At 40.5% G+C, this 14,420-nt stretch overlaps 1 protein-coding gene across 3 annotated transcripts in view; it reads left to right on the forward strand.

Moving 5' to 3' along the window:
- Positions 1 to 6,769: 6,769 nt before the first annotated feature.
- The window catches only part of PI4K2B (phosphatidylinositol 4-kinase type 2 beta), a 36,175-nt gene continuing 28,524 nt past the window's right edge, over positions 6,770 to 14,420 (forward strand). For 2 of the 3 annotated variants that reach the window (XM_005897084.2, XM_070372226.1), the window contains exon 1: positions 6,770 to 7,233. In XM_005897084.2, the coding sequence (XP_005897146.1) occupies positions 6,924 to 7,233 (310 nt within the window). In that variant the 5' untranslated portion in view covers positions 6,770 to 6,923. Of the gene's footprint in view, positions 7,234 to 12,546; positions 12,773 to 14,420 lie in introns of all 3 variants that reach the window. The other variant, XM_070372224.1, reaches the window with a different exon arrangement.

Raw genomic sequence — 14,420 nt, forward strand, 5'->3', positions numbered from 1 at the left:
AGAACCAGTAGTCTGTTTTTTTCCCCTTATTGCTGTAAAAACCTTCTAGTGCACTAAAATCATTGTAATGTAACTTTTTAATTAAAAAACACACAAAAATTAGAACAGAGCCAGAAAATACACAGAAGAAGCTCCAGAATTTTCATATAGACAGGATTTAGAAGTAACTATTTGGAGCACTCATCTCAGATAGCCTAATAGCTATCATATCATTGTCCATTCTGTCTTTGAGTGTTTGACTATTGTATTATTTTCTTGTTACTGTTGGCATTTCTTGGATTCTTTGGCTTGTGGCCACATCTGTGTCTCATCTTCACATTTGCCTCTATGTGTGTCTTTTCCTCTTTTGTCTTAAACTTCCCTCTGCCTTTCTTTTATAAGGACATTTGTCATTAGATTTAGTGTCATCTGGGATGATACAATCCCCCAGTCCTTAACTTAGTTACATCTTCAAAAACTTTTTTTCCAAATAATATTTACAGGTTCCAGGGATTTGACATGGAAATATCCTTTGGGGAAAATCACCAACCAAAGCATTACAACCACCTTTTATGCAGTAGCACCACTTGTTTATACTACTGTCGTTCTGTACTCTTCAGCCTGCATTATTCTTTTTCATAACATTTGTCATCATTTCACATTGTAACTTTCTATTGGCTACTTTTTATTATTTGTCTCCCTCATGAGAATGGAAGCCTCATGAGAGCAGAGGTGTGTTCTCTTTTCTTTCCCCAGCACTAGAATAGCACGTGATACAATTTATTTGTTAAGGGAATGGAGGAATAGAAACTTTCTTCAGTCTGTGTTTGCTTAGTAAGGATAGTTTTCTACTTAGGGGTGAAAATAAAGATCATTTGGGGCACCTGGGAGAGAGGAGGGTTGTTGATGGAGCCCAACCAATACCACTAGCAAAAAACAACAGCTAGATTGCTGAAAAACATGATCAGAAATTTCAGGTGGGATTTTACTCCAGCCAAGTCTCTTCCCTACCCCTGTATTCTTTTTCTTAGCCCTCTTTCCTGATTGGTCTTCCTCATATACTCTCATAGCAGCCTGTACTTCCTCCACAAAGCTCTTAGGATACTGTATTGCAACTGCCTATTTGTCTGTAAGTTCCATTTCAGCATAATTTCCATTAAGGCAGAAACCTTCAGATCTTTGCTGAGTTCTGTGACTTGTTCTAGCAAATTACAGAACCTAAGGAGGTGATGGGCCCCCCAAATATACAGCCAGTTGGTTATAACTGGAGGTGGCCTGAGGACCCCTGAGGGGTAGCTGACATCTGAAGTAAGGATGGTCTCATGGAGGACTGACCCTTTAACTTATAAGATCTGTGCTAACTCTGTGTGGTTAGTGGTAGAACTGAATTCCAGTTGGTGCTGGAAAAACGTATCCGGAATCTTTCAATGGCTCATTGTGCTGGGGTATAAAAAACCTGAGGCTCACAACAAAGATTGGATTTTGAAATACAGATGTTGGTAAAGCCTTGATTAATGAATGCCCCATGAAGTAGCAACTGTGCTTCATGTCTTCTCTTATTAAGGGAGCATTAAAGGTGATGGTGACATTGGACATGGTACATTTAGTCCTGTGTTAGGATGTTCTGAATACATGGGTATTGTACAGTTAGATTGCAAGAATGATGCCAAGTTTCATTTAAAGATCTTGCATCTTCAAAACACCAATACAGTATATTAACGCATATATATGGAATTTAGAAAGATGGTAATGATGACCCTCTATGTGAGATAGCAAAAGAGACACAGATATAAAGAACAGACTTTTGGATTCTGTGGGAGAAAGCAAGGGTGGGATGATTTGAGAGAATAGCATTGAAACATGTATATTATCATATGTGAATATCATATGTGAAATAGATCGCCAGTCCAGATTCAATGCATGAGACAGGATGCTCAGGGCTGGTACACTGGGGTGACCCTGAGGGATGGCATGGGGAGGGAAGTGGGAGGGAGGGTCAGGATGGGGAACATATGTACACCCATGGCTGATTCATGTGAATGCATGGCAAAAACCACCACAGTATTGTAAAGTAATTAGCCTCCAATTAAAATTAAAAAATAAATAAAGATCTTGCATCTTCTAAACCGTAACTACTATCAAAGAATGGACTCCTAAGGAAATGTTTTGTGGGAACAAAGTTAAGAAATATCTGTGAGAAATACTAGAGGCAGCAGAGCCTCAGAATTTTAAAACTGAGATGCTGATAAAACAGGGATATACTTTACCATGTTTGTGTGCTTGTGCTAAGTTGCTTCAGTCATGTTTGACTCTTTGCAATCCTATGGGCTGTAGCCTGCCAGGCTCCTCTGTTCATGGGATTCTCCTGCAAGAATACTGGAGTGGGTTGCCATGCCCTCCTCCAGGGTCTACCATATTTGTTGTTGTTGTGAAAGTCACTCAGTCGTGTCTGACTCTCTTCAACCCCAAGGACTATACAGTCCATGGAATTCTCCAGAGCAGAATACTAGAGTGGGTAGCCTTTCCCTTCCCAGGGGATCTTCCCAACCCAGGGATCAAACCCAGGGCTCCCGCATTGCAGGCGGATGCTTTACCAGCTGAGCCACAAGGGAAGACCAAGAATACTGGAGTGGGTAGCCTGTCCCTTCTCTAGTGGATCTTCCCCAACCAGGAATCGAACCAGGGTATCCTGCATTGCAGGCAGATTCTTTACCAACTGAGCTATCATGAATTGAAAAAATACTTGCTCTGGCTGACTGACTTGATAGTGGATATTGGCTTTACCAATTAACTTTTAAGTTAGACTTTTTTTTTTAACATACATTGAATGAACCAAATCTGTAGTCCTAAAGTTTTGGCAAAAATATACTTAAAACTCATGATAAGATAAAAGCATTTTAACAAGTAATATTTTATTGCCAAAATTTATAGATATGTTAATATTTTTATTTTCTCAACTCAGTTAAAAAAATAGCATCTTGAAAGGGTTACAGAACAATTACTAATAACTGATAAGTCTTTTAAAAGCCTTTTTGGTATACTTGCCAGAAATTGAATAACCAAAAGAGTGAATTCAGTTCAGTTCAGTCACTCAGTCGTGTCCAACTCTTTGCGTGAAAGAAAGTGAATAACTCAAACAAAAGAGGACCTAAATGAATTGCCTGATGATAGATAATAAAAAATTATTTTTGATGATAGAGTGCTATATGACTTTTAGCATATATCTTGAAAGATCAAAAATTTGAGTGACATTGCTATTTCAAAGCATTCACCATAATCATCTATTTATTTGAACATATTTTCTCAGTGTTCATATCTACAAATAGAATTGATGCTGAATCCTGTCTTATCTAGCAGTAACTAGTATTCCTCTACTAACGTGTGCATGTGAGTTCAGTCACTTCAGTTGTGTCTGACTCTTTGTGACCCCGTGGACTATAGCCTGCCAGGCTCCTTTGTCCATGGGATTATCTCGGTGGCAAGAATACTGGAGTGCGTTGCCATTTCCTCCTCTAGAGGATCTTTGCAACCCGGGGATTGAACGTGGGTCTCCTGAATTGTAGGCAGATTCTTTACCATCTGAGCCACCAGGAAAGCCCACTAACGTGAACTACAGACCAAAAAAAATAAATAGCACCAGCACCATTCACCTCACTAAAAGATACATTTCTGTAAAAATATGCCATAGGAAGTTATATCAGAGTAAGCCTTTTATAGATAAAGTCATAAACTTTGGATAAAATATAAAAGCAATTATTTGAAGATGCTGAAAAGTAACCCAAAGCAGGCAGGTGGAATTTTAAGGGATGGCTACTGTTCAAAGAATTGAAATATAATGAGTGTGATTTTATGCTCATACATCTTTTTTAATCTGAGGGCATTGCTCAGTCTGCATTGTGAAAAGCAGCTGAACTCAGAAAACTACAATATTAATGGCTTAAGGAATTAGAGAATGGAGCCTGGGGCTTCCAGAGCAACTGGAAATTGAAGATGAAATTCCTGAAAAGGAAAGAGTAGTAGAGGAAAAGAACTCCAAAGCTGACACATATACTCAGCCAAAATCCTTGGTTGACTCCTAAACTCTATGTACATAGGGTAAAAAATTAACTGCCTACTAGAATACATCAACATTTATCAGAGGAAGGATAGCAGCATCTAGAGGCTCTACAATATGCATATATATACATCTATAATATCTAGTACACAATAAAAAAATTAGCAAATATATAAGAAACAGGAAAGTTTGACTCATAGTTTAGAGAGAAGGTAGTCAATAGAAACTGACTCCAAGATGACTCAGATGTAAGAATTAGCAAAGACTTTTTAAAAATTATAGTTGATTTACAAAGTTGTGTTATTTAGGTTCACAGCAAAGTGATTACATACATAAATATATATATATATATCCTTTTCAGATTATTTTCCATTATAGATTCTTATAAGATATTGAATGTAACTCCCTGTCTTATACAGTTAAGTCCTTATTACTTATTTTCTATTTAGTAGTTGTATATGTTAAACTCCCAATTTATCCCTCCCTCACATTTTCCCTTTGGCAACCATAAGCTTGTTTTCTATTTCTGTTCAGTTTGGTTCAGTCACTCAGTCGTGTCCGACTCTTTGTGACCCCATGAATTGCAGCACGCCAGGCCTCCCTGTCCATCACCAACTCCCGGAGTTCACTCAAACTCACGTCCATCGAGTCGGTGATGCCATCCAACCATCTCATCCTCTGTCGTCCCCTTCTCCTCCTGCCCCCAATCCCTCCCAGCATCAGAGTCTTTTCCAATGAGTCAACTCTTCCCATGAGGTGGCCAAAGTACTAGAGTTTCAGCTTTAGCATCATTCCTTCCAAAGAACACCCAGGACCAATCTCCATTAGAATGGACTGGTTGGATCTCCTTGCAGTCCAAGGGACTCTCAAGAGTCTTCTCCAACACTACAGTTCAAAAGCATCAATTCTTTGGTGCTCAGCTTTCTTCACAGTCCAACTCTCACATCTGGTTTTATTCAGTTCAGTTCAGTTGCTCAGTTGTGTCCGACTCTTTGCGACCCCATGAATCGCAGTACGCCAGGCCTCCCTGTCCATCACCAACTCCCAGAGTTCACTCAGACTCATGTCCATCGAGTCAGTGATGCCATCCAGCCATCTCATCCTCTGTCATCTATTTCTATTTAATAAATAAGTTATTTGTATTATTTTTTTGATTCCACATATAAATGATATCATGATAGTTCTCTTTCTCTGTCTGACTTACTCCACCTAGGATGATAAATTCTAGGTCCATCTGTGGTGCTGTAAATGGCATTATTTCATTCTTTTTTATGGCTGAATAATACTCCACTCTGTGTGTGTGTGTATATCTCTGTGTGTGTGTGTGTGTGTGTGTGTGTGTGTGTGTGTGTGTGTCTTCTTTAACCATTTCATCTGTCAGTGGACATTTAGGTTGCTTTCATGTTTTGGCTATTGTAAATAGTGCTGCTATGAACTTTGGGGTCCATGTATCTTTTTGAATTAGAGTGTTCTGTGGATACATGCCCTCTGTGGATACATGCCCAAGAGTGGGATTGCTAGATCATACTGAAACTCTATTTTTAGTTTCTTAAGGAATCTCTATATCGTTCTCCATGATGGCTAGCAAAGAGTTTTAAACAGTTACTATACATTAGGCGGGAGAAGGGGACAACAGAGGGAAAGATGGTTGGATGGCATCACCGACTCAATGGACATGAGTTTGAACAAGCTCCAGGAGTTGGTGATGGACAGGGAAGCCTGGTGTGCTTCAGTCCATGGGATTGCAAAGAGTCAGAGACGACTGAGCAACTGAACTGAACTGATACACTGTACAAGGACATGAAAAAGTATATGGTCATAATAATGAGTTAGCAGAAAAACTCAGCAGAGATACAGAAACTCTAAAAAGAGAAGGGGGGAATGGAAATTCTAGAACTGAAAAGTAAAAATTTTGAAATAAAAAATTCACTGGGTGGGTCCAGCAGCTAATTAGAAATGGCTGAAGGATTGGCAAACTTAAAAACAGATTAAGAGAAATTATTCCAGCTGAAAAACAGAGATAAAAACTATTGGAGAAAATGGACAGAGCTATACTAATCTTTAAGACGATACTGAAGAGCTTAAAGTACCTGTAATAAGAATCACAGAAAGGGAAGAGAGTGGAGTAGAAAATTTTTTGAAAAAATAATGGCTGAGATTTCCCCAAATTTGGTAGACTTACAAATCTGGTAAACTTACAAATTAAGAAACCGAACAAAACCCAAACAAGGTACATATATTAAAAAAAGAAAAAGGAAGAAAATTATTAAAAAGTCAATGAACTAGAGAACAGATAATCAATGGACCCATAGACGGCTTTTTGAAAAAAACTAAAAATTTATATAAACTTCTAGCTAGATTAACCAGTGTTTAAAAAGAGAAAAATGCAAACTACAATATCAGGAATGTTTGGAAAAAATGACGAGGCCCTGGCTCTCCGGGACTTCTAGTGGGGGAAACATGTTAGTCATACAAAGAAATACACAGGTATACATTGTGGGAAACATGAGAGAATTCTGCAGTGGAGGGAGAGGCCGATTTGGGTTAGAGAGGGGCACCTCTGCAAAGGTAGATTAACATCCACCCCCGCGCTCCACAAGCAGTAACTTTAGCCCCGCCGGGCGTCTTCCCCAGTTTAGGGAGACAGGTGGCGGCCGGGCCCCGCATAAAGCCCCCGCACTTCCGCGCAGGCGCGGGGGAGGCGCGAGGTGGGGCTCGGCGGGCGGGCGAGCGGGCGGGGCAACCGCCTGGCGGGCACAGAGCTGGACAGTGCACTGGCTAGGTTTCTTCGGTCTGACCCAGAGGCTCCGGTGCCCCGCGATGCCGAGACCAGACCTGAACGCCTCGCCTCTCTGAGTCGGTCTCAGCGCGGAAGGCACAGAGGGAAGCCATGGCGGAGGCCTCCGAGCCCGGGAGGCCAGAGTCCGCCGGCAGCGGGAGCCTGGAGGAGGACGAAGAGGACGAGGAGCGGGAGCCGCTGCTGCCGCGGATCGCCTGGGCCCAGCGGCGGAAGGTCGCTCCGGGGGGCGCTGTGAGGCTGGAGACTGCTGCCGGGGAGGAAGGTGCGGCCTCCCCTAGCCAGGCCAGCGACCGGGAACTGCCGCTTCTGCCCCGGGATGCGTCTTTCTCCTCCTCCCCGGGCTTGGGGCGCCAGCGGAGCTCGCCCACCAATCTGGACCGGAACCGCCCCGTGGGTTCAGGTGCGACCCGGCTCTTCCCTACTCCCGCGCCCTGCCAGAGTGCCCCTCTCCGCCGCGCTCAGCATTCAAGCCCCTCCTCGGGTCCCTGCCCCCGGCTTCTTTCTCGGTCGCCCGCTAGCCCTTGCCTAGTAGGAAAAACTGTTCTCCAGGGATCTCGTCCTGAGCACCGGCCGAGGGTTCAGCTGTGTCACCTCGCCTTTTTCTCCCCCATCCCCGGTCCCCCGTTTACTCGCACCTTCTCCAGGGGCTATATAGGCTGCTTCTCCTGACACCCGAGGTGGTCATTAAACTCCGATCCTTGGGGCCGCCCCTAAGAGTGATCCTAAACTTTTGGAATCAGGAAGTCTTAACACTGTAAAATGACCTAAGTTGTTTGCTCAAATTTGGCTTTAAAGTTTTGGCTTAAGAACCCTGAACTACCAAGAAAGTTCGTGAATTTGCAAGGTGGATGACAGTCAAGAGATAGCAAGAATATCCGGTTGCCACTGGGACACGTTTCAAAAACTTAAAATATTGTTATTGTGACATTAGCCAGAGGGGGCAGAAGCAGTTGAACTTCTGTACCTGCTTTCTCTCTTGCAAAGTTTTCTTTCTCGAGACTTTCTTATTTTTATACAGAAAAAGGAAAAACCGTTTCACTATTAAGCAGACTGACAGCCTCAGATGAAAGAGAGGGTAATTGAAATGTTGAAAGGTAGTAAAATTCAGGCACGAAGCTGCAGGCATGGGTATTTGTTGGTAAATGGAACTTTTTGGCATAGATGGGTTGAATTAGACTAATTTAAAAAATAGAATAGACTTGTAAGCGTCCTAGGTAGCACTGGGACAGGCTTGTTTTGTAAAATGAGCCTGATAACACTTGATCGGTGGTGGTAAGGATGGTTTAAATGAGGTAATGTTTGCATTCTGCCTGGAATATTGCTCTGCACATGACAGCTTAAAGAAAAGACACAGAAAATGTAGTTTGCATTAGGTTGCTGAAGTTTTTGTGGAGTAGGTAGATTTTACATATTCTGCTACTGGTACATTAATGGGGCTTCTGCACTTGATAGAGTAGGTTACTCTAGTTGTAATTATGGTCAAATGGTAGAGTAAATGAATCAAAGAGGCCCGAGGGAAGCAGACTTTAATGAAGAAAGCTTTAACAGACTGGTCTGACTTACAGGTCAGCTAGCTACCATTATAATGTTAACTTTTGGATGCATCGACAGTACAACATTTAACAGAACAATCAAACATGGATTTGGAACCAGATCACAAATGGATCCACATTCACCCAGCTACATTGATCATAATGCTATATATTACCTAGAAACCTGTCTGTGAAGTCACTGAGATTTGTGTGGCAAACTTGCCTTTTTCTACCCAAAGTTACTGTGTAGCTAGATTTTAAAAGATACTAAAACCTTGAAAATGTGTTTATTCTATGAAGGTAAGGTTTTGCAAACAAGTGATATTAAAGCTGCTGCTGCTGTTAAGTCGCTTCAGTCATGTCCGACTCTGTATCACCCCATAGGCAGCAGCCTATCAGGCTCCCCTGTCCCTGGGATTCTCCAAGCAAGAACACTGGAGTGGGTTGCCATTTCCTTCTCCAAGGCATGAAAGTGAAAAGTAAAAGTGAAGTCGCTCAGTCATGTCCGACTCTTAGCGACCTCATGGACAGCAGCCTACCAGGCTCCTCTGTCCATGGAATTTTCCAGGCAAGAATGGGGTGCCATTGCCTTCTCCTGATATTAAAGCTAGAAAAAGTAAAAGCGAGGATAGAGTATAATATTGGAATACAAATGGATTATTAAAGAGAATTTTAACCTTTTTAAATGGCAATAACATTTATATCTCAATTGATGTTTTTCTGAGATCTTCAAGGCTTCCCTGGTGGCTCAGATGGTGAAGAATCTGCCTGCAATGCAGGAGACCTGGTTTCAATCCCTGGGTCAGGAAGATCCCCTGGAAAAGGGAATGGCTACCCACTCCAGTATTCTTGCCTGGAGAATTCCATGGACAGAGGATCTTGGGGACTACAGTCCATGGGGTTGCAAAGAGTTGGACACGACTGAGCAGCTATCACTTTTTTTAAAATATTTCATTAATTCTTAGAATAGCACAGCAAGTTAGCTGGGTTAAGTCATCCTGGGTATGACTTATGATGGGAAATGAATGAAAACTTCGATGACTAGTAGTTGATAGAACTTCAGCTGTAACCCAAAGTCAAGGTCCAGAAAGTGGAAAAGCCAGACTGAACCTAGTTCTTTGCTGTAGATCCCCAACTGTTATAAAATAATTGTTACCTTTATTTACTTATTACCAAGGTCTTATTTTTAATGGATTTTAAAATAGTTTTGAACTACAAAAGCTATTTTTAAAATTTCAAACCATTCTCCTAAAAAGTTTGATTAATTTAACTGATAAGTCATTATTTTTTGAATTCATTCATTTCCTTTGTTCTTTACCATCCAATTTCCATGAAGCCACCTCTCTAGTTCCAAGATATTCTTGTCTTTAGATTGATATTAGCATCATTTATCAAGCTTAACTATTCTGTGTATGTAAATAGGAGCTTTATGTACTTTAACCAGTGGAAGACTGGCCTAGCTCTGTTATCTTTACTTGAACAAGGCGTGTGGCAAAGTCTAGAACCAGCGTAAACATCGGGTTGTTGGAGCAGTGTCAAAGTAGAAGAATTAGTGGTATTCCTTTGCTAGTTGTCATTTTAATCAATGAGTTAGTAGTAAAGATAATAATAGTTAATACCCACAAAACAATACGTGCAGGGCAAGTGCATGTGTTTCATATAATTTATAACCAACCCTATGATATTAGCACTTTTTAAAAATTCTCATTTTAAAGAAGCACAGAGGTGAATCAAAGGTTATATACCAGAAGCACTTAGCAGTTTTTGTTGGAGAGCCTAGTGATTAGAGAATGGTGTTAGAATTTACAAGCTACCAAAGTAAAAGAAAGTGTGTGTTTATAAGCCATTTAATGATTCATGGTGGCTTATAAATGTATGAACATAATAAAGTCATTTAAAAGTAGGGAAAATTATGAGAATGGGAAGTAAGAGTAATGAAATAAGATGGAGGCCAGAACAAGACTACACAAAATTAACATCACTTGATGCAGGCAATGCATGAATTTGATTTTTAAGATTACTGACCTGGCAGCCTGAGAGAAACACAATCACTGTGCCCATAAAGTTAAAACAGACTAGTTATTTGAAACAAGACAAAACTGGCAAAGGATAAACTGTTAGGTATTCTCTTGGAGAAGAGACTATATGCTGAGTAATACCTTGGTAATAAAAGTGATGACTTTCATAAGAGTGTCTCATACAACTTCCCTGAAGTTCATTTCAGTGGAAGTAATTCTAGTGGGTGATGTTATCAGTATTGCTGGATCTAGATTCCAGATGCTAATAGTCTGGCTTAATTTAGAGGAAGGTATTAGAAGAATAGATAATCTCATGGGTCTTGACAATCTTCCAAAACTGAGCTTTTGAAAAGTAGTGAGCATCAGTGTGTTGGAGAGTTTTCCTCAAACCACTAATTAGAATGCACTTGTTGCAGAGATCCAGCATTCAGTCAGCAAATGTTTCAGTGCCTTCGGGCGCCAGTGGAAATCCAGCCCTTAGGGAAACAGTGGTGACCAGATACCAAATGGATGTCCAGTCACCAGCCCTGTCCTCGTGGAACCTTATAACTTAATGGAGGAAACAGTCAATTAAAACAGACAGTTCTAACAGGATATATGTGCTTCATGGGGAAAGCTAACAGTTCCTTGGAGCCCTGCCCTGGGTATAGGGGCCAGGGAAGACTTCGCAGAGGAAATAGCGTCCAGTTTGAGACTTGAATAACACTGGCACCCCCGAGGGTTCCAGTTTAGTTTGGATCATCAAACTTGTGAACCAGCTACTTTACATTTTAGAAGATATTCTGGCCAGTGGGTAAGATATATTCCCAGCCCTTAGGTGAGGAAGAGTTCATCTTGATTTACTTATTTAAAATGAGAACTTGATAAGTTGCTATGCATACCTATATAAAAGTAATTGTTAACAGGTTATGCAATGGGTTCTCTTAATCCATTTTCATTTCTACTTACCAAAGGATCACTTGTAGCCCTTAAGTGTGGTTAAGGGTTTGTTGATAAATACTTCTCACATTATTGAAGGTCTGCCGTGTGTCAGGCACAGGTTTAAGCACTTGGTGTATATCACAGAACAGAACAAAGATTTCTGCCCTCCTGGGACCAAGATCATTTTGTTACAGCATTACAAGTAGTCAGATGGAGCTGAAGGATGGATAAAAATTAGCCATAGGAAAGAAACTTGGCATGTACATCAAAACAGCATGTGTGAAAGTTCAGAGGGTGGGCTGGACACCTTGTGAAAAGTGAGGAATTTGAATAGGACTGGAGCTTGTGAGTCCCAACGGGAGTATACAGAGGTAGAACTGACAGTCTCCTCAGAAAATCTGAATATTTTCTAGTACAGAGACAAATCAAAGTTTCACAGTTTATTCCTTAGAAGGAGTAAAAGTAATATTAACTGAACAAAATTTAAAGAAAATATAGCTATTTAAGCCCCTCAGCTATTAACAATCAAACCAAACAATGACAGCAAACCTTCAAACCAAATATCCATAGCACATATATCTTGAAGTGGTATAACTTAAGAGTGTATTCTCCAAGTTAAACTCACAGCTAAATATACATTTAAGTAACTGAAAGTTGTAGGATGTAATTGTGAATTATGAAACAGAAAAATCTACTGAAAAATAATTATTTTGATTTTTAGAAAAGTTGTTATGTAATCGTGTTGCTTTTTTTTCTTTTCCGGTAGTAATTAGACAGGACCAGTTGTCTTCCAAGTGCCTTTCTGGACTGTGATGGTATATCCAGACCATCTTCAAATAACGCCAGTTTTCATGTAGGGAGATAGTTTCGTTTATCCAAAAGAATTGCTCAGGGAAGGGACAAGCTAAAGAGAAAGGGATTGAAAACCTGCTGGCTGACTGTATAGGAATGGTTCAGGTTTGGATTGAAGCTGAATTATTAAGTGTCCGGAGTATGATCCTGGGCTCCATGAGAGTCACAAAGGCAGGTTCTATGATGAACTCATAAAGCTTAACCCATAAAGCAACCTGAAACATGTAATGGTAATGTCAAAGTCTGCACATAGTTTCCAAAAGAACTGCTTTAGTACAGGATGGGAGAGACCAAAAGTGGCCCAAGAGTTTAGCCAGTTCAACGTGAATTAGTATGACAGGACTCCTAAACAACGATTGTAATACTAGAGTACTTCTTATTTTGGTATAGTGTCAAGACTGAGAGCTGTCTCTGTTCTCCGCAATGGGTTGCTCGATTCTGGAGACCATATTTTTAAAAGGCACATTGGAAAACTGAAGCATGAAGTCGGAGGGCAACTCGGATGCTGAAAAACCTGAGAACACTTCCATGTGGAAGGAGGCAGAGAATAGAGGAATCTTAGGGGAGCATGAAATGGTCTGCAGCTATGTGAAGGCCTCTCCCTGGGAAGAGAGGAGTAAGTAGACTTTTGTTTTGCTCCAGGTGGCAAGTCTAGTACCTTGGGTGAAGCTACAAGGAGACCTGTTTCTGAAAAAGAAAAGTTTTATATTAAAAAAAAAAAAAACACAAAAAGTATCAACAACAAAAAAATGAGTATCTCTTTTTGGAAGTGTTTAAACATTGGCCCACAGACCACCTGCTGGAGGTGTATTATAGAAAATATACCAGTACTGGGAGCAAAATTGAGATAAATAACTTTCCGACTTCTTTCTTGTTAAAAGCCTTGACCTAGAAGAAGTATCATTTGATTAATGTAGTAATTATTAGCATATTCTGCCATATAAGTAATACTTTATTCATTTAAGTGTTTATTAAGAACCCACTAAATGCTGATCCTTCTTCCAAGTGCTAGGACACACAGTGAATGAGAAAGACAAAGTTTCTCCCTTCATTCTTTTTTTTTTAATATAAATTTATTTATTTTAATTGGAGGCTAATTACAATATTGTATTCGTTTTGCCATACATTGACATGAATCTACCATGGGTCTACATGTGTTCCCCATCCTGAACCCCCTTCCCACTTCCCTCCCCATACCATCCCTCTGGGTCATCCCAGCGCACTAGCCCCGAGCATCCTGTATCATGCATCAAATCTGGACTGGTGATTTATTTCACATATGATAATTTACATGTTTCAATGCCATTCTCCCAAATCATCCCACCCTCTCCCTCTCCCACAGAGTCCAAAAGACTCTTCTATACATCTGTGTCTCTTTTGTGTCTCGCATACAGGGTTATTGTTACCATCTTTCTAAATTCCATATATATGCATTAGTATACTGTATTGATGTTTTTCTTACTGGCTTACTTTACTCTGTATAATAGGCTCCAGTTTCATCCACCTCATTAGAACTGATTCAAATGTATTCTTTTTAATGGCTGAGTAATAATCCATTGTGTATATGTACCACAGCTTTCTTATCCCTTCAAATGCTGATGGACGTCTAGGTTGCTTCCATGTCCTGGCTATTATAAACAGTGCTGCGATGAACCTTGGGGTACACATGTCGCTTTCAATTCTGGTTTCCTCACTGTGTATGCCCAGCTGTGGGATTGCTGGGTCATATGGCAGTTCTATTTCCAGATTTTTAAGGAATCGCCAGACTGTTCTCCATAGTGGCTGTACTAGTTTGCATTCCCACCAACAGTGTAAGAGGGTTCCCTTTTCTCCACACCCTCTCCAGCATTTATTGCTTGTAGACTTTTGGATAGCAGCCATTCTGACTGGCATGAAATGGTACCTCATTGTGGTTTTGATTTGTGTTTCTCTGATAATGAGTGATGTTGAGCATCTTCTCATGCGTTTGTTAGCCATCTGTATGTCTTCTCTGGAGAAATGTCTGTTTAGTTCTTTGGCCCATTTTTTGATTGGGTCATTTATTTTTCTGGAATTGAGCTGCAGGAGTTGCTTGTTTATTTTTGAGATTAGTTGTTTGTCAGTTGCTTCATTTGCTATTATTTTCTCCCATTCTGAAGGCTGTCTTTTCACCTTGCTAATAGTTTCCTTTGTTGTGCAGAAGCTTTTAAGTTTAATTAGGTCCCATTTGTTTATTTTTGCTTTTACTTCCAATATTCTGGGAGGTGGGTCATAGAGGATCTTGC

The sequence above is a fragment of the Bos mutus genome, chromosome 6 (genome assembly GCF_027580195.1).
Source record: "Bos mutus isolate GX-2022 chromosome 6, NWIPB_WYAK_1.1, whole genome shotgun sequence".
Classification (NCBI taxonomy): Eukaryota; Metazoa; Chordata; class Mammalia; order Artiodactyla; family Bovidae; genus Bos; species Bos mutus.